Source organism: Panulirus ornatus, chromosome 8 (genome assembly GCF_036320965.1).
Source record: "Panulirus ornatus isolate Po-2019 chromosome 8, ASM3632096v1, whole genome shotgun sequence".
Classification (NCBI taxonomy): Eukaryota; Metazoa; Arthropoda; class Malacostraca; order Decapoda; family Palinuridae; genus Panulirus; species Panulirus ornatus.
Window position 1 is genome coordinate 43,252,153 of NC_092231.1, and position 25,048 is coordinate 43,277,200.

A 25,048-nucleotide genomic window follows, 5' to 3' on the forward strand; every position below is an offset into this window, starting at 1 on the left:
ACCAGCTATACCTCGCTGTTATATGCATTGCACATAACAGCTACAAAAAGGATGCGAGTGAATGTAGCCCTCATTTGCCTATTCCTGGTACTACCTCAATAATATGGAAAAGTGCAATAAAGTAAGAAATAGACACCTCATGTTTACCTGCCATAGACTTTAGTGGTTTTCTACCCACAACAATTTGGGCTGGGATGTTGATAAACCAGGCTTTTGGAAGTCACAGCCTGCAATTGCATATACACTACAGCCCAGCTGGTCTGGTATATCTTGTTACTACTTATCAAGGACCTTCTTAAATTTCCCTACAGTACATCCTTCCATGTTTCTGACATCTGAATGGAATGTGCTGATTGTTCATGATACTTTTTCTATTCTCTTTTTGTACTTGAAAAAGGTGCAGGCCAGCTCTCTTAGTCTGAGATCTCACATACTATTTGAGGAGCATATTTCCAGAGACAGGATATGATAAGCCTTGTGGTTAGGTTACTCTTTTTTTCTCCAAGTTTTGATTGTACTATTAATCAAAGCTTTTCATTTTTAGAGCAATTATGGCTTCTGCAATCAACAGTCAAAAGTCTGCAACATCAATCATGAAGAAAACAACAAACCAAGCAGCTGCTAAAGGACATGCACTCAGCTAAATATGATCATTATCACTGGAAAACCTAAAATGGAACCAAGGAATTCAATTCAGTGAAAATATCCCAATCATATCAACATCCAACACATTAATTCCAGATAACCTATTGAAAAGACGTAAGCTGAAGGATTATAAAACATTTTGAAGGATCACACTAAAATCTAGACGAACTGAAATGAGAAACTTAATCAAGAAAAATTTCCCCATCGGCCACAATTATTGACATTCTGTAAAGAGAGAAAAAAGAAATAGATTACACCTAACTAAATAATAACATTGTCTCACGCATATTCACAGGAATTTGCAACATGGATCTTTTAATAAACCTAAACTTTCATACACTATCCAAGATTCCCATTCCAGTTAACAGACACATTAAATCTTACCTTCAGATTTTAAGAGTCCTTGTGAAGTGTTTGATCTTGATATCAATACACTGCGGTAGACATGAGATGCAGCTTGAGGCTGATTCCTGTAATGTTTCATAATCTCTTGGAAGATGCGGTCATTTCCCGTGACTTTACAAGTAATGTATATAGCACACATAACCATTTGATCCATGTGGCGATCACGCATTAACTCTGTATGGTGAATAATTGAATGCTCAAAGCAAGTCCATATCTTTTTTCTCAGATCCTTGTCTGTTATATCTAATCTATCACATAATTCTCGTAGTCTCATGTTTGCCAAGGTGTAAAACTGTAGGTAAAGAATTTCAGTGTTACATATGAGCATGCCTGATCAGGATCACATTTACATAATTTCTAAAATTAATAATCTTTAAAATTATTTCACAATCTTAAAGCAATCATTTACTTCAGTCTGTGGACCAATTTAATTAAATAAAGGCATCAGGGGGCAGCAGATGTTAAAGAGTTAATTCTTAAAGAGTTAGTTACATGTTTCCACCCTCACTTAACCCTGAATGGTCAACCATTTCCAATCATCAAAACTCCAGCCATACTTGGCATCACAAAAACATACAACACTATCACATAAAGGTGGGGCCACACCAATGTAACACTATTGGTAACATGATAAATGTATTATCAATATGAAAAACTATATGCAAATGATGGCAATACTGTCAGCAACCTGCAACAAAAGTGTTTTCTGCTGACCTGACAAAGGCCCTGCCTCTTTCCGTACAACATCCCTGCTGTTAATATGACATCCTCATTTGTTGACATCATGTTATCTAGTATACTGACTAGTGTGGACTATGTGATTTTTCACATTTCTTTTCATTGTAGGTGACAAGTTTTATCTAACAAGGTCACCAACATTGCTGTACTGGTACAGGACCACCTTATTCAACTTTGTTGCTGTTGATAACTGTTGTCTCAAATGTTTACGTTCCCATAAATGATGCGTTAGTGAAGCTCCACTTTAAGACAAATACATAACATTCACTACCAAAACCACAAACATCAACAAAAAGACCACACACAAGTTAATCACTCTTACAACACTTAATGGCTTAATCTCTAAACAAGAAAAACAAAATCTTCCAGTATCCCTTGAAAACAATTCATCTGCTCATCTCTTAACGTTTGCCTCAACTATTTGGTCATCCTCCCTTTCAAAAACAAATGCAACACAAAACAACCAGTGGTTATTTTCCAACCACAAACATTTATGGAAACCTATACTAGTAAATCTCCCTTCCCAACAAACACAACAACAAAAAATTCCCAAAGTGATGTCTCAACATATACTACACAACTCCATACCACCAGATATACACCCATCTCAAATTACTCTATAACAAATGTACAAATTACACCTCACCTAACACAAACATCAAATCAACATACCACACAAACCTTCATGTACAAGATGAAACTTTCACATTGAAGGCACTGAACATCTGCCCTTCACTTCTGCACTCACCTTACCAAATACACATCATCATTGTACTATTTGACCTGTGGCAAGCTTCCTACATGTTTGAAAGCCCAATATATGAGGATCTTGTGGCTCAGGAAAGTATGGCATACATCAAACCCATTGGAATTCCCTTATACAGGTATAATACTTTTACTCAAAAACCAACCATGCTAAGTTTCAAACCTCTAATTCTAGCAGTTACGAAAAGTGATGAAAAGTTTTCACAGATGGAACAAGTGTAATAAAAAATAACTGATGTAGACATATACAAAAAAATTCTGAATACAAATAGATATTAAACATTTAAAAGCTGGATGCTGCCATAGGCCCACAACAATTTGTTAATTATATATGCTGTGTGGTAAAAGTCTTATGAGAACTTACCTACAAAGGAACCAATTATATTCCAAGGTTATGTATTTTACAGAGGGATTATGGAAAGACAAATTTTTTTTTTTTTTTTTTTTTTTTTTATACTTTGTCGCTGTCTCCCGCGTTTGCGAGGTAGCGCAAGGAAACAGACGAAAGAAATGGCCCAACCCCCCCCCCCCATACACATGTACATACACACGTCCACACACGCAAATATACATACCTACACAGCTTTCCATGGTTTACCCCAGACGCTTCACATGCCTTGATTCAATCCACTGACAGCACGTCAACCCCTGTATACCACATCGCTCCAATTCACTCTATTCCTTGCCCTCCTTTCACCCTCCTGCATGTTCAGGCCCCGATCACACAAAATCTTTTTCACTCCATCTTTCCACCTCCAATTTGGTCTCCCTCTTCTCCTCGTTCCCTCCACCTCCGACACATATATCCTCTTGGTCAATCTTTCCTCACTCATTCTCTCCATGTGCCCAAACCATTTCAAAACACCCTCTTCTGCTCTCTCAACCACGCTCTTTTTATTTCCACACATCTCTCTTACCCTTACGTTACTTACTCGATCAAACCACCTCACACCACACATTTTCCTCAAACATCTCATTTCCAGCACATCCATCCTCCTGCGCACATCTCTATCCATAGCCCACGCCTCGCAACCATACAACATTGTTGGTACCACTATTCCTTCAAACATACCCATTTTTGCTTTCCGAGATAATGTTCTCGACTTCCACACATTTTTCAAGGCTCCCAAAATTTTCGCCCCCTCCCCCACCCTATGATCCACTTCCGCTTCCATGGTTCCATCCGCTGACAGATCCACTCCCAGATATCTAAAACACTTCACTTCCTCCAGTTTTTCTCCATTCAAACTCACCTCCCAATTGACTTGACCCTCACCCCTACTGTACCTAATAACCTTGCTCTTATTCACATTTACTCTTAACTTTCTTCTTCCACACACTTTACCAAACTCAGTCACCAGCTTCCTTTCAGCAAAGGTCACCTACACAATGTTCATACATCATCTAGTCTATAGCCTAGGTTTAAGCTTCCTTTAATCCTTGTACTGCCTGTACCAACTTTTTTCCAGGTTTAAGAATCCTTGTACTATCTGTACCACCTTTTCAGGTTCAAAAAAATCTCAAAAACCATCAGAATCCTGAAAAAAAAAGCCATGCAAAAATACTTGCTAATGTCTTTCATTATTTTCAACAATGACCAAAGAATGCTTATACAATAATAACAAAAAACTTCATGAATGGATTTTTTCCCTAAACATTTGCCATTTCCTGCACAGGGAAGATATCATCAAGAATGTAAGACTGAACCTTACAGAAAAATATCCCCACTTTGCTCCTTTTTCTGTTCCAATCAAAATATCTATCTTGTCAATAGCTTAAAAGCCTATGATCCATGAAAATAATATTACTTCTAGCCCTGATTCATTTGATATATTTCTACAAAAAATTCAAGAGAAACTATCACATCAAAAGTTATTGTTTCACTATCACAAAGCACTAGATTACATTTAAATAAAATAGTATGAATGAGAACATATACATACTACTACCTACAACGGGATTTTGCTAGAAAGGTAAGGCAAGAGCATGGTGCTCCCCATACATCTTGCTTGTTGGATATGCCGTTTCCTGTGGTATAACCATCTACTTGAGGTACATCCGGGACAGATTTCAGCCATATAGATGCCTATCTTGTAAATGTATTTGAAGTCACTCCATTAATGATTCTTAATTCTAATGATACTGCATTGAACCTTTCAAGTTTCTTTCCTGAACATTCAAGAATTCATTAGATATTTTCTTTATGTTCCTAAGAACTAATTTGATAGTCCGGTATTTTTCTTTTAAGAGCCTTTCAGACTTTAGATAATATTTTTTCTTAAGCCTTCTGTTTGTTACCCTAATCTAAAAAACCAAAATGCTCCTAAATCAGAAACTTTTGAGCAGTGACATGATGTTACAAGTGGAAAATTCTACACCTGACCTAACTTACCAATGCTGGGCTCTGATGCTCTGTTGGCACTGGTTTGTTACAAACCATTGTTATCTCTGCTTTGTGGTTCTAAGATATTGTTGAAAATGTCAAAAAGGCCTGCAGACACCCCTGTGGGTAACGGTGAAATAAACTCGATAAAAGAGATGATGTTAACACTGCAGAAATAATGCCTATAGACAACATGGTGGAAATGTGCAATGGACTTATTGAAGGACTAGAGCAACGTGCATTCATAACAACACGAAATCATGTCAGTTTATTTAATCAAAGAAGTCTTCTAAGACATAAACCATTGTTAATGAGGAAGATGACTCTGAAGGAAACATTTAAAAAGCCATCCAGCAGAATGCCTCATCTCTGAAGGACCCACTTCCTGATCCCTCAACTTTTGATGTTCCATCTCATGATGATGCCAACAGTGATGTACCCTCCCCTTCAAGTTTTTCCAGACCATATGTAGTTCTAGTATTTGTTGCTGCATTTATCTTCTTTTGTAAATAGATTTTTTTTTAAATGCAAAGCATGATTTTTCATGTGAAATCTGAATTTCATCCCCACCTAAAATGCAATGTTTGAGCATAACTTGACCAGCGACACTATTGCGTTGAAATAGTTCTCAATTTCATTACATTTACAGCTACCTGTAATTATCGTAAATTAAATGCTTATCTATTCTATAGCTCAAATAAAACCTAAAAACAAAATACAGTATACTGTAAATTTTTAATCGAAACACAGCATCTTAGGTGGAAACTGAAAACCTGTAGTAGTTATTGTTTAACAGCTGATACAGGTATTCTGCTGATGCTTCTGTGCTGCTTAGTTACCCAAACACATTTTTTCATTGTATTAATGGTATTCATATTTTTTTTACTGTTAAGTACTTATGTGTGAAAAAGTGTAAGAAAATGATTGCTCATTAGTAGCATATAAGTTCTGAGTCAGGAATGAAGGAGATGCCAAACAACTACAGGTTGTCCACATGGGCACCAACCCCTAACTTTACCCCTAACATGTACCCAAACCATTCTTAACCTTTACCCTTGAGCTTAGTTTGGTTACAACAACACAAATTTAGACAACCCAACCTGAGCCTTCAAGGAGGATGAACACTTCTCACTTGGCTCCTTCTATTCCATCTTTACCTGACATGCAGAAAGAATGCTTTCTTTCCCTCCTCAGGGATATTAGGAATTAAGAAATACAGCCTTATTTATGGCAAAGCCAACCACAAGAATAATCTAATAAAATTCTACAAAAATTTTTGAGATCATCCTTGGGCAATACCGGACTATGATTTTAAATGTAATCAACTTAATGATTTTGAATAAGTTTTACCATAACTTACCCTCAAGTGTTGTACACAGTTACAATGAATTTCACAGTAACATACACAAGTCTGTATGAAAAAAAAGTTTGAAAAATCCTTAAATTCTAGTTTTTGTATAATTATCAGAAAATAAAATAACATTACCTTTCTGCAAAACAAGGCTAAAGAACCATGTCTCTTTGGTTTATCTTTTTTCTTGTCTGTATTTGGCGTGTCTGCTACCCTCTCGCCTGAATCCCCACCAGTCTCTGGAGTGTCTGTTGTTCCCTGTGGATTTTTTGGTACAGAGTATAATGTTGTTACTCCATTCTCCTTCACCTGTAAATGAAAACAGCAACATTTAACCTAACAAAATCACATTAACTGAAGTAATTATCCATCTTTAACTGCAGTTGTTCCTTAAACAGTTCTTTTCTATAATAATCAACTCCATTCTCATGATAAGGCACACACATCCTCAGCCCATACCCACTATAGTGAAGGTGAAACTTGAACTTCCACACTAATATGTCTTTCTTACTTTCTCATTTTACACACTAAGTTGATTAAAGTGAAAATAATGACTTTAACGCACCAACTCTATACACAAAATGCTGCTGCTATAATGAATTCCATCTTATTCCTCAGGGATCCATTTGAAATATTCCCAGACAAAATCCAGCTCTTCAAAGTCTGCCTTCCCTTCTTGTACTTTCAATTCTATTTGCATCTCTGATGCCTGTTCAAGGGGTAACCATAGCAAAAGAGTCTCTATACATCTCCAGTGTCCCTTTTCAGCCTTTACTGCCCCAATCTTAACAGGCCAATGGCAAAGGGTAACTCCAGTGTAGTTTTCAGAGACTCCTACCAACTACATCTACTTAATGTTCCAACTTACTGTCTCTACCTAAAAATCACACCTGAATTTCCTACCTATAATCTATGATGCTTATTGCCTTTGGGAACTCCTTTAAGGAGGTGGCCATAGCAAAAGAGTGCACTTATTTGCCTTTAAAGCAGGCGGAGGACCCAGTCTTTTTCCCTTACATGATTCTGCCTCTATTCTCCAACTTTCCTACTACCATCCATACTGTACCTCACACCCACAGTCTTTATTATACTACTTCTAGTGCTATCACTACAACTTGCCATATACATGCAAATGTCTATCTACCTTCATCTCTGATGCCTGTTCCCCTTGGGTACTACCTTAAAGGGGTGGCCATGGCAAAGGAGTCTCCATAACTGATGAACTCCAGTGCTGCTAAGATTCTTTGCCTTTGGTGCCTCACCCTTATCAGGCTACTGACAGAGGGCAGCTCTATCAGTGTTTTCAAAGGCTCCTACTTATGTTCCTACCAAGTACTTCTACCAGATGTCTACCCAAAATGCATGCCTATGTAGTCCAGACAAATTATTGAAAGGCATGCAGTGCTTGGCTGTGGTCAGTGGTTTTGGTACATCACACATGAAAGCCTTATGGTATTTAATCAAACTGAATTCTATTATATTTCTAAATATATTAACATGTACCATAATTACACACCATGATGGTATTATCTTTTGTTGGCTGAGACAGCAAGGCAACTGAGGTCCTAATGAGGGCCTTCACATTAATGCTAAGTTTTCCTAGCGCTACCTCGTTGAAGCAGGAGGGTAGCAATGCTGTTTCCTGTGGGGCAGAGTATATATATACCCTAGCCCGAGCCAGGTACTCATTTCATCGACCAACCCAAGGAGTGGATGAACAACTGGGTTGACTGTGGACAGACTGCTAACTGCCGTTACCAGGATTCCAATATATGTGCTTGATCCTGGGCGGCCCGTGAATGCATCATGGTCAGGAAAGTTAACCATGCACCACAGGAGTCCACTGAACATGTCAAGGTATGTACAAATTGGATCCATTCACTTTCGAGAAAATTGGAAAATGTTTTATCAATTGTTCTTGAGTTTAAGTTGTCTTATGTAAGTCAACCCTGAGTTCAGTTTTATCTGAGTGAGGTCATCGAGAGATATCAGGTCCAGGTCAAGTGGGTCTCTAAACCTTGTGTCAACAATGCCTCTCACTGGGTCACTCATACCCTCAAGTCAACAATGCCTCTCTAACTGTGAAAGTCATATAACCTTATTCCTTGTTTCCTCAGGTTCTGTGCAAATAAACTATCATATCTATTTTCTCTCTGTAACTAGTCCCCTAAAGAAATTTGTCAATACACAAAAGTACTCAATATTCTTGTGCAGTACTCCCTTTTCCTGGTGCTGATTCTGCTTTTACAAAAATCATATGTTTATTTTGATTTTCTGCACATACATAATATACTCAAGCCTGGGCTAGGTATCCATTCTATAGACCAATCCCTAAGGGTAGATAAACAGCTAGGTTAATTGTCAAATGACGACCACAACCCAGATTCGAACCTTTGTGCTTGACTCTGGGTGGCTCATGGGTGTTTCATGGTTAAGAATGCTAACTGCTACACAAGGGTCCATACTTAATTCCTGCCTCAGGAGTCCCTTCTATCTTCTATAGAGCATCTACAACACTAAGGCAGCTAGCAACATCCAATGAGCAGGACCACAGGTTGTAAAACGTCATGTTGCGAGTGTGTCCATGTGGAAAGAGCGTGGGACAACTGAGAAGTAGGTCTTTGATGTCTTCATTGCAGTAGCTAGATTGTGGGTATGAGGGATCTTGAGATATGTCAAATCAATGTCTGTAATGTCATTAATGAAGATGTCTGAATTGCTACAAGGCAAGTTACTTCATGTTCTATGAATTCAGTTAATGGAATTCTATTTTATGCAAAAACATACAAATACTTTTCCACTGCAAATAAAACCTTACCGTCTCATGTGTAACCATATTATTTCCTGGTCATAGAGAATAATTATAAATATCACAAGGAATAAAGTTTCTTATGTGTACTATGTGCAAATTCTTACATCACAAAAACATTGCCAGTAATGCATATCGACATGTGCTTTTACATCCAAAATTGAATATTATTTTATGATTTACCTGAACAGTAATGCGATTTGGTGACTTGTGAATGGAGGGAGATGAAGATGTGGTCAACACTGAGGACACGACAGGTGACCGGTTACCAAGACCAGCAGGTCGAGAAACAGTAAGCGTAGGAGAGGGGTTAACGGAACCTGATGATGTAGAAGAAGGAAACAGAGTCCTTCTGGCAGATGACTGGCCCAATGGGGACTGAAATCTTTCTGAGATCGTTGACAATGGTGAAAGCTGAAGATCTGAAAAGTAAATGAACAATGCTAAAAATTCCTGAAAAATAAATGAACAATGAGTGAAATTCAAAGTTGGATTATCTACTTAGGTTTCTTGGAGTGGTGCTATGCCATGTTAAAAAAAAAAATCTGAAATTGAGAGGTCCCTCTGGATTCTGTAATGCACTATTCAGTGGAAATTGTAAAGTACTATAACAATGCTCATTTCAGCGCTTTTCAGCCTGGAAAAGATATCTAAAAGCATAAAACTACTTAATCAGAAATATATATTCTGCTTTCCTTCAAAGATACAAAATACTTTAACAATATCAAAAATCATGTCATCGGCCTTCCCATTACGAGTACTGTCCAAAATTTCTCCAATACTTGTGTTCCTTCCATTGTCACCAAATAATTCTAATTTGACTCTAAGACTTCGCTATTTTCGACTTTGTGTTTGTTTGATAACACTGCAACTGTACATGTCACATATTGAAGCAAGTCTCCTCTCCATTAACCCCATTTCTTAATGGCCAGGCCTTAGAATGGTTAGATGAAACAAGTGGAGTGCCGTAAGGATCAATCATGGGACTAGTTCTCTTTGTCATATATATGATATTGATAATGGGCTGCATTGGAAAATATCAAAATTCACTTATGATACAAAGGTGAGAAATAAATCTACAGATGAACTTGGATGCCTACAGCTTCAAACTGACACAAGCAAACTGATGAACTGGGCTCATAGGTGGCAAATGAAGCTTGATAATGATAAGTGCAAAGCTTTACATATCAGTACTAAAATGAAAAGACAAACCACAGTATGAACTCTGTTGAAATGCAAAAGGTATATGTGGAAAAAGACAGCCATAATAATCTCATGTGACCTAAATCTAAGTAAGCAGGGTGCAGAAGCAGTGAAATATCCTTGGATTCATAGAGAGAGAGGAGGAAATCAACAATCCACTGGTTATTCTCATCCCTGAATAAGATTTCTTTTAAAGACTAGACAAATAAATCAGCAACATCTGCGTCATCATACAAACAGATTCATGTCAGTAGTGACAAGAACCTCATACTGACTATGTTATCCAATACGCTATAAATGTATACTAATAAAAAGTGAAAATAAATCAGAAGTGTTAATTTTAGCTGATAATATGACTTACTGCTGGGAGTAGCTTTATCACTGACTAGTTTTGAAGCTGGAGATACTGGAGTTGATGAAAGGCTTATGGAAGGAGTAATTGGATTCATCTCTGTCTCCAGCTGATCAGAGAAGTTCACATCCTGGCAAGAGGGAATGTCTGAACTGCCATTTTGGAGGTTCAACCACAGAGGAGATTCTGCCTTCCACGCAAGAGAATCTAGAATTTGCTCCTCAATCTGTTTAGGAAATAAAGAGAAATATATAAAACCTTTTTTCATTTGCTATTTCTTCTCCTGTCTTAGCAAAGTAATAAAAGGTACAGATGAAAAACAGTCTTGGTTGCAAACACCCAATCTCTACCTATCATGTATTATGAATGAACAACAATATAACATCTACAGCCAAGCCCCACAGCCTATTCTATGATTTACCTTAACATTTCAATACATAACCCCAAAACAGTACATTATCCCACAAACAGTACACATCATAACAATCCAATTCACTCTGTCCCATTCACACCTCTTACCCTCCTGTCATTTTGCTTACTCTTGGTCATCAGCATAGCCTCTATCATTTTGCAAAACAGTACACATCATAACAATCCAATTCACTCTGTCCCATTCACACCTCTTACCCTCCTGTCATTTTGCTTACTCTTGGTCATCAGCATAGCCTCTATCATTTTGCTTACTCTGATGTCAGCAGAAAAGTTCTTTTTTTCTAAGCTCTTCTTTTAGTGATGTCAATTGCTAATATTCTCATCATAAACAGTACTAACACTAACACCATTACCTTTTGTATTTGCTCAAACATGGTTCCATCTGTGACAACTCTGAACTTTCTGTTAATCAGCAACTTAATACATCTTCATATCTCATACTTAATGTTCAGTTCAGCTAATTCTATTACCTTCATCATATGCCTTTGCAAAATTAAGAATCAATTTTCTTTCTTTGCATTAACTTTCAAATGTCATAGAAATGATCAAATAATTGCATCTGCCTACTTTCCCCAGTTACTAAACAAATCCATGTTGATCTTCATTTATGTGGCTGTTCATGATCAGATGTCATAATGTGTGGTATTAAATCATTCTTTTCAAGATTCTTATGATGAAAAGGAGAGGAATAGGGAAGGAGGAGAGAGAGAATACCTTCCTACCAATGGGTGTCAATGATTATGTTTATTATTACATGTTCATCATGTTTACAAAAATTGTTTTACACTCAGTACTGCATAGTATTATATAAAATATGAAAAAAGAAAGGGGCACTGCTCCTGCTGCAGACAGGATATTCCTAAAACAAGATTTTTGCTTAAGGCAAAGTTAATGTGCAAAGTGTAATGCTCACTACATACTTGCTTGTTTCATAAGGAGTTCTGCAGCCACACACACTGTATACTTATCTAACCTCGTTCATCCAAAAGTGCTCTCAGCCATTTACTGGTTCCTTTTTTTGAAGATACCTATTTCTACTCTTATGTTTCTGGTATGATTCCTAACATCATTGAAAAACCTCTCCATATTTCTTGTTGGGCTCAAGAATATTTTAGTTAAGTACCTTTCTGATATATTTCAAATGCTTTGAACACTAAGATGTGCTCTTAAATTCCTTCTAGGACATACTTTTAGATTCCCTCTATCTGTATCTACCAGAAACATTTTTTCTTTTAAGATTTGTGCATACAATTTAAGATCTTGTATTCCACTGCCTCAATTTTTCTAACACAGTGAATCTGAATTTTTACCAGCTTAATACCAGTCTGCTTATCAATTACAAATTCAACACAGGAGTTCTTAAATTTACTTCTTACATGCATAGTACATTAATTTTTTTTACCAACTTTCTATCTCTTACTGAAAACCTCTCATCACCATGTAACACCTGGCTTTATGGCATAATTTTACATTTGTCTTTGAATTTCAGGTCCTCCTCAATCTTTGATACTTTCTTCTATCTCAATCTTTTTTCCTATATGGTCCACCTAAGGTGCTACCATTATATGTTAAATGTTCCTTCACTAACTTCAGATCTTCCTTTACTGAATTAATTAGTGCTCTTCATCCCACTCATGCATCATTCTTTTTAACATTTCATTTCTTCTTTCTGCACCTATCATTCTAATAACTAACATCACCTGCAAAGTATCTTCCCTAACTTTCTTTTAGCTCTCTGCTTATACCTGATAGTCTTATCATACACAATATTGAAACTAGTACCATTCTTCACTGCACATGTGGTTCCATTTGCTTACATGAAATTTTCATTTGTCAAAAACTCCTCAGTTCATCTTAGTGTACCTTTGATTTCATGTTCAGTCATATTTGTTTCCCCATTTGCAGCATTTACTTCAATAAACCATTCTTTTTTTTATTCATTTAGCTATTTATCCTCATCTATATCTCATGCCTCACATGTACACAATCTCTTTGGGATCATAAGCCCTTCAAACATACCCATTTTCACTTTCCCAAATAACAACCTCTCTTTCCACACACTCCTCAATGCTCCTTGAACCTTCCCACTCTCATCCTATGATTCACTTCTAATTACATTGTTTCACACACTCAAAAACATTAAGTACTAACCCCTTTAAGGTGTTTCACCAATTCTCTGGAAAGTTGATTGTCTGACTGCTTCTCTGACCGTATGACAGGTTCAATTATCCGTATAAAGTAATAAGGTTCTACATGTCCGACCTGTAAAAGACAATCACTCACTACAATTCATTGTTTTTGGCATACCATTAAAAGGTATTTATCATGTCTATCACAATCAACTCAATTCCAATTATCATTGGAGTCACCACTCTTACTGTAAGATGTCAGATGCATCAACAACATCCCCCTCTGCCCCTCCACTTAGTGGTGGACCAGGCCAACACAATCAATTTATATAACTTTGATTACATTTATCACTTTTGAATTCCAGCCTATCCTCCAACATGGAAAGACAATAATTGTTTTTCTACTGCATTTATTAAAAAGAACATATCACTGTGAAGCTTAAAATTCTGATACCCTCTATGCATCCTACATTAAAAAAAATTCTCTAATCCTTTATTCATTATACCATAGAATTTTTTGAAAACTATACTTGATATATGCTTTCTTCACTACATGCATTACACATCATGAAGACAATGCATAAACAGAAATTGCTGATACTTAAAATATCAAATATATAATTAATTCAAATTAACAGCACTACTGTTAATACAGAATCTAACAACAATCAAAAGTTTCCAAGAACATGAAGTAAAAATTTACATGCCATACATTAATTCATCATGGAATTTCCCTCAGTTTATAGACATGTCTTCTTTTTTCTCTCGATAGCTTTCAAAAATGCATGTAAACCCTCTACAAACTGAAATATCCAGCTCAATTTTTCCCATCCCTCTATATTATCCTTGTTCCTCACACTTATCTCCACAATTGATTAGTTCTACTCATATATGTGTAAGATCTCATGAGTTCTAGGGATGTCAAAAACAAACATTGGTCCATTAAAAAGACTGTACTTACCTGTAAAGACCAGGGAAATCTTCTGGGATCATTGTAGGACTTGAGCACAATTTCTAAGCAGCAGGTGAAGAGGGTTCTATGAAACAAATCTTCCTTCAAAATGGCCTGCAAAGAAAGGTATAAAGTACATGCCTTGGGATAGTATATAAAACAAAACATTCTTCACATAACACTACATAATGAAATAAAATATGGAGGATTAATTGTATATAATTACCTATTTGTATAATATGGGGAGCGAGTTTTACACTCGTGGGGCCCCATCTCTTGAACATTCTCTACAAGCACAAAAATTCTTAATTTGTGTGTGCTCTCTGCATTAACCATGTCCTCAGTCATTCTATTACATTTATCCAACACCCATATTAGAAAAGGACTTTCATGTATCTTTTTTGGCAAGTTTCTTGCTTAATTTCATGTTATATCCTCTGGATCTTCTAACCTTGCATCTCTTGAACTGTTTACTGTCCACATGATCAATTATGTAAACAAATACTGTGATCAGATCACCCTTCACACTTCCAAGGTCAGCAAATTTGAAGTATAAAGTCTAGATATCTCATACTCCCCCCTTGTTTCATCACATTAGTGCAGGGGCTATAATTTCATCCAATGTGAAAACACTTTTGAACTTATTCAAATCTTCATATATCCTTACATCATCCTCTAGAAGTCTTCCCTTTGAATCCCTTAGTTTGATCAGCTGCTCTTTAACTGAAAATCTACTACCTATAAATTTATGGAAATGTTTTGGTTTCTCTCCTGCACTGTCCACAATATTTCCAAAATTTTCGTTCCTACTTTCCAATCCTGCTATACTCATTCCGTGCTCTCTCTTCAACCTTACAATGCTGGCAGTTGGAGTACAGCCTGTATCTTTATCACAGATGGGCAGACAGGTGGCTGCTTTGACAAAACATTTCAGATTATAAGACACATCAAATGTACTAAGAAATTTCAGTTTTAGCTTCCACAGTCACTACCAGAACATTCTGGAAATATCTCAATGCTTCTTTGTGCATTATAAATAGCTCCTAGAGTGGATGTGAGCATTCTTCATCTGTTTCTGAGGCTATCTTGCTAATCTGAAAAAAGCAAACCTGGGAAAAAAAAAGTGTTCTCCACGTTTCATCATCCAGATATCACCATAAACAAGCAATTTCCTCATACTGTGAAATTGTCAGTTTTGCCTCCCATGTGTATGTAAGTGGTTAATATTCATTAAACAGAGTAATAGAAGATTCCTGGAATATGTACACACTTGCAGTCTGAATGGAAGGAAAAATTAAAAAGGGTACCGGTTAACTTCATAAAACAAAATTATGACAAAAAGACATATGGCTTCCAATGCACATTTCTAAATAATAAACACACTTCAGCATACTGAAATGTTTACTTACCCCTCAGTTATCCACTACCATTAATCTGTAGCTATAATCTTCAATTTAAGAAACTAATGGCAAGAACAAAAATAATAAGTACTTTAAGAAACTAACGGTAAGAACAAAAATGATAAGTATCAACTAATGAAATACTAGTGATGAATAATAACAACTTTGATATGGTTATCACACCATCATCTCCAACTGCATGCAGTGATAACTCTTTACTACACTTCTCATCAGTGTCAAGCTGAGGGGTAAGCAAAGTGAGAAAATATGCTACAGTAAAATGATCTAAAAAGCATTACCATGAGATCAACTCCTCTCCTCCTTTCATCCATCAAGATATGTTCTAAGAAGGTGTAATATAGCATTTGGCCCATCTTCAGTCTCATTTTTGCAAAGTCTATGCTTGGACCATTATAGTCTTCTGTTGCTTGAGTGTATAGGCGGCAGAATTCATCACTCATTTCCGTTACCAATGATGTAATCTTTTCCTCAGGATTAGTCTTACAAGTTCTGTGAATGCACAAATCAATTATATTGAATACAGAGTAAAATTTCAATAAAAGCTCTGAATGACAAGACACAAGATAAATATTCTTTACAGTCTAGCCCTTGACTAATAAGGTTTACAATAATTCCGATAACCTTTACACACAGGCCATCTCCATTAATCTCATTTTTGTCTCACAGTTGTTTGCCGTTTCCCATTCTAGTGAGGTAGCATGAGGAACAGAGGAGGAAAGACCTCATTCACTTGCTGCCATGTGTAATGTACAGAAACAACAATCCCCTATCCACAACCAGGTCCCATAGAACTTTCTGTGGTTTCCCCCAACTGTTTCATATCCCCTCGTTCAGTCCATTGACAGCACCTCATCCCTTGTATACAACACTCCAATTCACTTTAACCCATACATGTATTTCACCCTCCTGCACATTCAGACCCTCAACATTCAAAACACATCCTTTCATCTTCAATTTGATCTCTCCCTTCTTCTTTTTCCCTTTAATTTAGACACATCCATTTTGTCAACCTATCCTTACTCGTTCTCTTCATATGTATGAACCATTTAACCATATCCTCTTAACATCTCTAAATCACATTTTCATTACCACAACTCTTTCACCCTTTTATTACTTACTTGATCAATCCATGTCTGTCTGGGTGTATAATGTCAAACAATTCATTTGCAATGCATCCACCCTCTTCCACACATTCTCGTTAGGAATAATTTACCTTTAAACATATCCGTTTTTGCCCTCCCAAATAAGAACATCCTTTTCATACATCATTTAATGCACCCAAGACCTTCAATCCATCACCCACAACTAACCTGTCCTTCTGCAATGTTGAACCTAATAGCCTTGCTTTTATTCATTTACTCTCATCTTCCTCCTTTTACACATAGTACCAAACACAGACATCAACTGCTGCAGTTTTTCACTCCTACTCCATTCTGCCACTAGTGCTGTATCACTAGGAAACAACAACTACCTCACTTCCCAGGCCCCCCTCACCATTTACACACTGCAGTTTGCTCTGATCTGCAAGACCCTTGCATAAATAAATCAAACAGCCACCTTCATGTGGAACCACTCACTCTTCTCTCTACCTTCCTGGACACATGCAAACTCTTTATAAATACTTTTCACTGCTAAGTTTTTCTCCAACACCATATATTCGTAAGGTCCAGGGTTTGCCCTACACTCTTGGTGGTCATGTGTCCCATTTGGGAGCCCCTACACTCCCCTGAGAAAAATTTCAAAATTAAAGGTGTCTCAGGAAGCATTTCCTGCTTTCTGAAGGTTGTAGTATAGAAAGAACAAAGAAAAGGGGCAAACTATGGAGGAAGTACAAAAATGGGAAGATGCTTTGAGGGCTCGGAGCCTGAACATGCAGGAGGCGTAAAAAGGTAAAGCTAATTGGAGTGGTGTGGTTTACATGGGATGACATGCTTTCCATGGGCTGAACCAAGGTATCTGAAGCAGTCTGACGAAACCACAGAAAGGTGTTGTACCTGAATGTGAATTAGGGGTTCTGGCACAGCATACATAACATAAAAAGTGGATGCAGGCAAATGAAGACATTTCTTTGTGTGTTCCTAGCACTATCTCACTAACAAATGAAATGGCAAACATGTACAAAAGAAAATGAAAGACCTATTATATTTATGAAATCATTAACTTTCTGCTTTTATTTCTTTATAAAAATTGTAAATAAACTTAGTAACTTTACCAGAAACACTCATACAGATAGTTTAAATATCAAAAGAGATTAGCAAATGCAGCAAAAATCAACACAAAATACATTTCCATCCTGTCATGTTTTTGAGTATAGGCTGTTAGACTCTATATTTCTATTTGGGGTTTAAAAAGGGACATTAAGATGATCTTTGTTTCACTGTGTAGGGGTTGAATGTTTCTGGTTGCTAAGCATCCAAAGATTTCTGAATGTTGATTTGTGTGATCTCAGGTTTGTTCCACTTGCTTTTGAGAGTGTGAACAGCAGGTGAGGGGCATTTTAGGGAGTTGCATGTGAACTGCTTGGAGAGGATACTAAGGGATTCTTATTTTTGTTCAAATTTGGTAGAAGATATACATCTGTAAATACTAAAAAGTTAAGGGGCAACTCATTACAGCTTAGATATATGTTTTACTCACTTGAACATCTCAAGAAGCTCTTCACTTGCATTATTTTTTCGACCAGCAAGAAGCGCATAAAGCTTTTGAAGGCCAGAAGTGACTACTGTTAGAGGATTAGTGCCAATAGTTGGACGATCTATGGTATAACGACGACCAGTGATAGGTGTTTGTGGAACTAAGTGATGATCACCATCAAATGACTGAAACAAAGTTTTAAAACTAAATGTTATGAGATAATCCTTAAGAAAGAACTCTATATGCACAGTCTGGTAGAAGATTTCTTAAATACAATCATTAAAAGTAAATATTTCATTCTGAATTACAACTTTACATTATTCTTACAGATCTCCAACATATTATCTGCAAATACAACAACAAAATCTTTAATGTGCACTATGATTATTAGTTACTTTCTAAAGTCAAAGTAACATGAAAAACACTTTGAACATTCTAAAATAAAGGAACTTCCAAATTAAAAATCTTATCACTTACTTTTGAGATGAAGCACAAAGGAAAAACCCACAAAATCAAACCTGCACTAAGTTTCTCCTAGCTTGTCTCATTGACCCAGTGTCCACTGGAGAGTCCTGATGTGAAGCATGAGTTGATGGTGGTGATGTTGTCACACCCTTTACCACCTCATCCTCATTAAGGAACATTCTCTCATCAAATTCTCCATAACTCAACAAGTACTCTTCATAAGCATTTTTTACTTCTTTAACATTATGATCAAAATTTGATTGTTCCAAAAGGCCAGTGCCTTCCACACCTCCTTTAAGCACCTGTTAAAAAAAATTATTTTGATAAACTATATGAATACAACGAAAATAACTCAGCATCATTAAAATGAGCTGGTCTTAATACTTACACTGGACCATTCATCCATCAATCCATTTGCTTAATTATCATACACACATTTTCCTAATAAACAAAAGAGGTTGATGCATGCAGAACCATCTCCATCATTTAGTTATACCCATCAATATGGTGAAGAGCTCTCCATCCTCTACTGAATATCATGCAAGTTTTTTAGTCTACACTTGAAAATTTAATGAGTGAAGAAAAGAAGAGTAATCTCATGAAGTAATAGGAATGGAATAACAACATACATTACTATGAAAAGAACAAAACAATAGGAACTGCACAAATGCTCTAAAGGACTACACAAGTAACCAATGGCAAATTGACAAATGTCATTCATCCTTTTTCTTTCATACATTCACCAAATCCTGCAAGTGGGGTAGCACAAGACCAGATGTCTGAGCCTTTGAAGAAAACACCATGTTCTGTTCCTTATTTTGGAAAGTAATTTGAGAGGGAGGACTTCCAGACTCCAGCCCCCACGTTCCCAGTTGCCCTCTACGACACACCATGAATGTACCCTAAACTATAAACAATACATTTCTCCTGAAACTTCTCAAATCATTCTGTTAGCATTTCTATGGCTAATGGGTGACATTCATTCGTTCTTTCTTCTAAACTAGGCATAAAGAATATCTAAATTCTCATGATGATACCACATGCTATGATAATACTGTACTGTGGTGGCTTGGATCAATGCTTTAACAGGTGCAAATCTAAAACTGAAAGAAAACACTGGAGACCATGCAGACTGATTTATGATTACTAACCTTTTTTTCTATGAGATCTCTAATACGTTTATTCCAGCAGTATTCCCGCACAACTTTGGTCTCCACCAGCACACCTTCAAATTTTTCACAAAGGTAGTCCATAATTGACACTGGCCATGATGACAGCTCACCACTTGATTCATTGTTCAATAAGTCATTTGGTAAGCCTGAAGAGAGAGAACTGTTAAATCATACAAATTTAACTGAAATTTTGGATCAACAGGATTATTTCTAAATTTAACTGCCTACTTTTCGCTCTTTCCCCAAAAAGGTGATAAACTCTATCAAACTCTCATGACCAAACAATGAATGACTCACTTTTTCCTGAGCCCAATGCTATGGGAAAATTTTCATATATCTTATAGCCATATGACTTTCACTTCTTCCTAAGCTCAAAGCAATGGAAAAATTTTTCTTCACATTTTGAAGCCATATTGCCTGGACATAATAAAAAGATCAAGGAACATTCACACTTGGAATATTTCTCCAGATCTGTGTCACCTGCAAATAGCAAATGTTTGTTTTATCTCCCATGCTCCACCCCCTAAAAAAAAAAATTGTTGAAATGCATCTCTCTATGAACTTTGCACTCATTTCCCTGACATCCAATCCTTAAACAGATTAAGCAATCATATATCACACAACCTCATGGCAGACTTACCTCCAATGAGTACTCATTCTCCTCACTTCCTATTCACGCAAATGCCCTTCTCTCATGACAAAGAAAATCCTTCCTGTTATGTACTAACTTTTCATTTACCCCAAATTTTCATAAAACTTTCTACCATTAGCCTCTTTGTCAACTCTATCATACATTCTCTCATGATCCATACCACATGCAATTCAGTTACTCTAAGTATTACACAAGTTCTTAAAAACAAACACCTGTTCCACACACCCGTTACTTCTAACAAATTTCTCCCTTCCAATCTGATGTTCTGTGCATACCACCACCCTCTCACACATCAAACCCTCAAAAACATTACCAGATTAATCTACCTTTTTATTTCAAGCCTTCAATGCCATAATCAACAGATCACTGGCAGAGAAACTCTAACACAGTGCCTCCATGTGCACTGACACATTTAAGGGTCCTAATACTCTTGTGTGAGGAAAGACAGGAAAGAGGTCACTATCCATATGGGGAAAGATAGGTATACTTGATGGTATCACTCACAGACATATCCTGGTAGGATTGCAGCCTTTCACATGTAACAAAATAAGCAATGGTTCCAGAGATGAACCCAGAGCAAACTCCTGGTGGCTTCAACCCATTTTTAAACTGACCATCTGACATGCATCCTTTGTTCCCTTACATTAAAATGACAACCTAGCCATAGATTAAGTATTCCCCAGAAGATACAGATTCTTATCTTCCTCCAACGTGATAGTGTCAAATGTCTACTGGCAGTGCCGATACATAAAATGCAACCAGCCTTCCCATTGTCGAGAAAAGTACTCACTCTGTCAAAAGGTTGTTACATATGACTGTGTATGAATGCAACTTTGGATACAACACTGCCAACCAAGGAACACTTATACAGCAAATAAAAATCCAGGATAATGATCTAATGTGAAAAAAAAGTTTATTCAAACAATTCCAATCTTGTAATTAACAATACACACCACAAAATTCATAAATAATGAAAACACATACCTTGACAATCTGGATTAATGAGGTCTTTACGGCTGGACAGCACCACATTACTATAAATTAGGTCGATAGAAGCTAGAAGTAACGAATAACAGCTCACAAGATCCTGGGGAATACTTGGATATTTACCTGTAAGAAAAGAATTATCACTAAGTAATATAATACAAATCAATCCATACTTAAAATCTATCAATTACACAATTTTCACAATTGTTGAACGAGTCAAAATCATGGGATTACACTACAAAACATTTATCGACCTATTTATAAAGTATATCTAATAATCATATCCAGGCAAGCAACTATAACATGTTTCTGATAAAATCGGTTAGGAGCCTCTGGAAAAACTGCAACAGAGATGCCCTCTGCCAGCAGCCTGTTAAAGGTTGAGGCACTAAAGGCTAAGAAGCAGCAATGGAGTTCATCAGTTATGGGGACTTTACTGTGACCACCCACTTACGGGAATTCCCGGAGGGAATTGGCAGCAGAGATAAAGACATAGCATTCATATAACTCAAACAACCTAACTGCATCTGAATTACTCTATATCAACTCCAGTCTTCAGCCATTCTTTCTGGTGTTCACCTTTTTCTCTAAAATAATTATTCCGTTTCTGTGTACTTCCAATTTTCTATAACCATCCAACTAATACGAAATGCATACTTTTTAGCCTAAAATTGGAAGGGGGGAACTTTCACAAATAACATTTTCAAGAGGATGAAATACATACCTAGGAGGTCCACAAAAATCTAGAGAAATCTAGTTGATATAAAACAATAAAGAATGGAAGAACAGAATTTTAATCATTATTGAACTTTATTCTATCTACCTGCCACCCCCTTGTGGGAGTTCCCAAAGGGGATGGGCAAGAGACATATGCAGGTAGATGGATAGATGGTAAGCAGGAACATAAGACAGAGGCTTATGTCAAAACTAGGCTAGAGTTGCCCTCTGCCAGTGGCCTGTCAAGGTTTAGGCTTAAAAGGCTAAGATGCAGCACTGGAGTTCAGTGATGGAGACTCTAGCTGAGGCCACCCCACTTAGGGAGTTCCCGAGGAGAATGGGCATCAGATATACAGATAAATGAATATGAAAATAAAGCTTACGCATTCATTAATATTGTGGTTTTAAATTCATGTTTCATGAAGTACTAGTACTGGTATGTTATGCCAATAGGTGCCAGCATAGAGGTGCAGTAGATGAATTTGTTTATAAAATGACTACTTGCCAATGACCAGAGATACTAAAGTCCCTTACTACTCTACTGTATTTACCTTCCCCTCTCAAATATATCCCTTCGTTTTTGTGTGTATCCACATTTTCATTCCCTATTCACTATTCCAAATTCCTTAAACACTGCCAACCATCTGTCACAAACAATGAACATATTGCAGTTTTAATATAGAACAATGATAATGCATGCTGTGTAATAGATGAAACGTCTTACCTTTTATTAAAATATATAATGTCCAGCAGAAATGAAAAAGTTCAGTAGAGTTACAAGGAGGCCTCCGTTGTTTACGTGACCTTGGTGGACGTGGTAAATCATTAGCAGGATCTTTGAATAAATCTAGGAAGATAGGTTTGTACTTTTTGAAGATATTGTTGGACACAGCAAAATTTCGCTCTAGCAGGTCAACTCTTCGACACAAGCCTTCATCAAAATGTGACATTGCCAGCCAAGCCTTCATTTTCTTGATGAACTCTGTCAAACTATCAGCCAAGAACATAAAATCAACAAATAAATATTTTTCATATAATCAAATAACAAAAAGTAGATATGAACAAATGACATTTAAAAGCACACTGAAAAACAGAAATCTAATCACAGTATTGGGAATAAAATACTTACGGTAGATTGCAATGCTGCAACATACGAGTAAGGGAGACGCAATTTCCTTGAATCATATTTCCAGGGCGTCCACCCACAGTAGGGACAGATCTTCGTCTGCATGCTGCATACAGTGCACATGCCAACCATGGTAGTTGCTCACCCTGGACATTAAAATCCTAGATTTTACTTTAGTTTCAGTACCACAAAGTAAATAATAATAATAAGGCATATACTATGTTACACTTATGCTTGTACACAAATATTCCAAAACACGTTTTCCCTCATCTTCAACGCCCTCCCCACTTTGTAAGGTTCACTTAAGTCTTTCTCCTTTAAGTGTTTCTTTACAGAAAAATAAGCTGATAACACATCAATGTATACATTTATCTCGAGCTTCAAGAAACATGATGAAAAACAACAAAGATTTTTCCAAGTCCTTGGACTAATTTCGTAAATATTTACCCACAGACTGCCTCAACATTCAAACCCTGCCTTCTTGTCCGATTTCCTAACACAAATGATCTATGGGCTCACAGATGTCTACATTTTGGTTACTCAAAAAAAAAAAAAAAAAAATATTCAAAAGTTTCATATTTTTTGATGTATTACTAAGCTAATAATATACAGTTTAACATACTAATCCCGTCTATACCTGGGGCTTAAATCTTAAAATATTTGAAATACAAAATGTTTCAAAATATTAAAAATCAATCCTCGACCATAGGTTTTCCTCAACCTTAAAAACCAGATCCATAGATTCTTCTATGGTACAATAATTCTGTTTTACTCGGATAGATTTAAACTCGTGCTGCAACGTCTTAACGGTGTACATATGTACCATGTCTTGACTCCTATGTATGTATGTATGTACACACACCCTAGTCTATGCCAGGAACCCATTCTCATCGGTTCATCATGCCGGTTATACTTTCATACAAACTTTCTGTGGAATACATTCATGAACCACTGGACACATATCACAGATTCCTTTTTCCATTTATCGTCACAATAACTACATCTAATACATCAAAAATATTTAACACATCGGAGATTGACCTTGCTACATATATGTACCTAGTCTACATCTGTCTCACCTGTTTCGGTTTTTGCACAGGAAATGATATGAATTAAAACAAGAGTCTTGCTGGATCACAATATTTACAGCCTGTCAAACTGGGGAACCATCCTCATCACCACGTCGGTTCATCAAGAAGTCCCAAGGTGCACCGACAAACAAGTGCACAAACCAAAACAAACCACCCCTTACCTCCAAAGTGTATTTTAGCTGAATATTTTCATAGTTATTCCAAGCTTCGTCCGCTGTAGCTTGGTCTAAGTTTAAATCAAGAGAAAGGTCATTGTATCTTCTCTTTACACTAGAGTTTATGTCAGTTTCACTCATGTTTAGCCTACTCAAATTTGCTACAATCACATTCCCGCCTCAATGAGCGGCTCCACTAAAATGAGCAAAAGCTGGCGTATGGCGGGAAACTGCCGCCGCTCAACACCGAACTCCTCCGCCAAACGTTTTAGAACCTAATAGACCCGAACACTCTTTTCTCATAATGAGAAAAATATTCATCCTCTCTAATTATATATAGTGCTCTTACAATCATTTTATTGCTTAATTCTGTCAAATAATTAAAAATGCTGATTAATATAAACTTGGGTTTAAGGAGCGTCTTACGGTGCGGAACAATATTAAAGTCCCCGGTTTTGGCGGGA

General features: G+C 36.7%; 1 protein-coding gene and 1 long non-coding RNA gene across 3 annotated transcripts in view; one reads left to right on the forward strand and one right to left on the reverse strand.

Annotated features, from left to right (window-relative positions):
- LOC139749911 (uncharacterized) overlaps positions 1-950 on the forward strand; it is a 51,195-nt gene extending 50,245 nt beyond the window's left edge. The window contains exon 3 of the long non-coding RNA XR_011713064.1: positions 545-950. This is a non-coding gene — a long non-coding RNA (uncharacterized lncRNA). The remainder of the gene's footprint in view (positions 1-544) is intronic.
- LOC139749910 (retinoblastoma-like protein 1) overlaps positions 1-24,839 on the reverse strand; it is a 33,652-nt gene extending 8,813 nt beyond the window's left edge. The window contains exons 1-14 of one of the 2 annotated variants that reach the window (XM_071664314.1): positions 24,591-24,839; positions 23,342-23,484; positions 22,937-23,202; positions 21,493-21,618; positions 19,836-20,002; positions 18,738-18,986; positions 18,223-18,404; positions 15,864-16,074; positions 14,174-14,278; positions 13,235-13,345; positions 10,661-10,877; positions 9,280-9,518; positions 6,423-6,596; positions 1,030-1,342 (exon numbers count right to left, since the gene is read on the reverse strand). In XM_071664314.1, coding sequence (XP_071520415.1) covers positions 1,030-1,342; positions 6,423-6,596; positions 9,280-9,518; positions 10,661-10,877; positions 13,235-13,345; positions 14,174-14,278; positions 15,864-16,074; positions 18,223-18,404; positions 18,738-18,986; positions 19,836-20,002; positions 21,493-21,618; positions 22,937-23,202; positions 23,342-23,484; positions 24,591-24,725 — 2,638 coding nt within the window. In that variant the 5' untranslated portion in view covers positions 24,726-24,839. The remainder of the gene's footprint in view (positions 1-1,029; positions 1,343-6,422; positions 6,597-9,279; positions 9,519-10,660; positions 10,878-13,234; positions 13,346-14,173; positions 14,279-15,863; positions 16,075-18,222; positions 18,405-18,737; positions 18,987-19,835; positions 20,003-21,492; positions 21,619-22,936; positions 23,203-23,341; positions 23,485-24,590) is intronic. The other variant, XM_071664315.1, reaches the window with a different exon arrangement.
- Between the last annotated feature and the right edge of the window lie 209 nt (positions 24,840-25,048).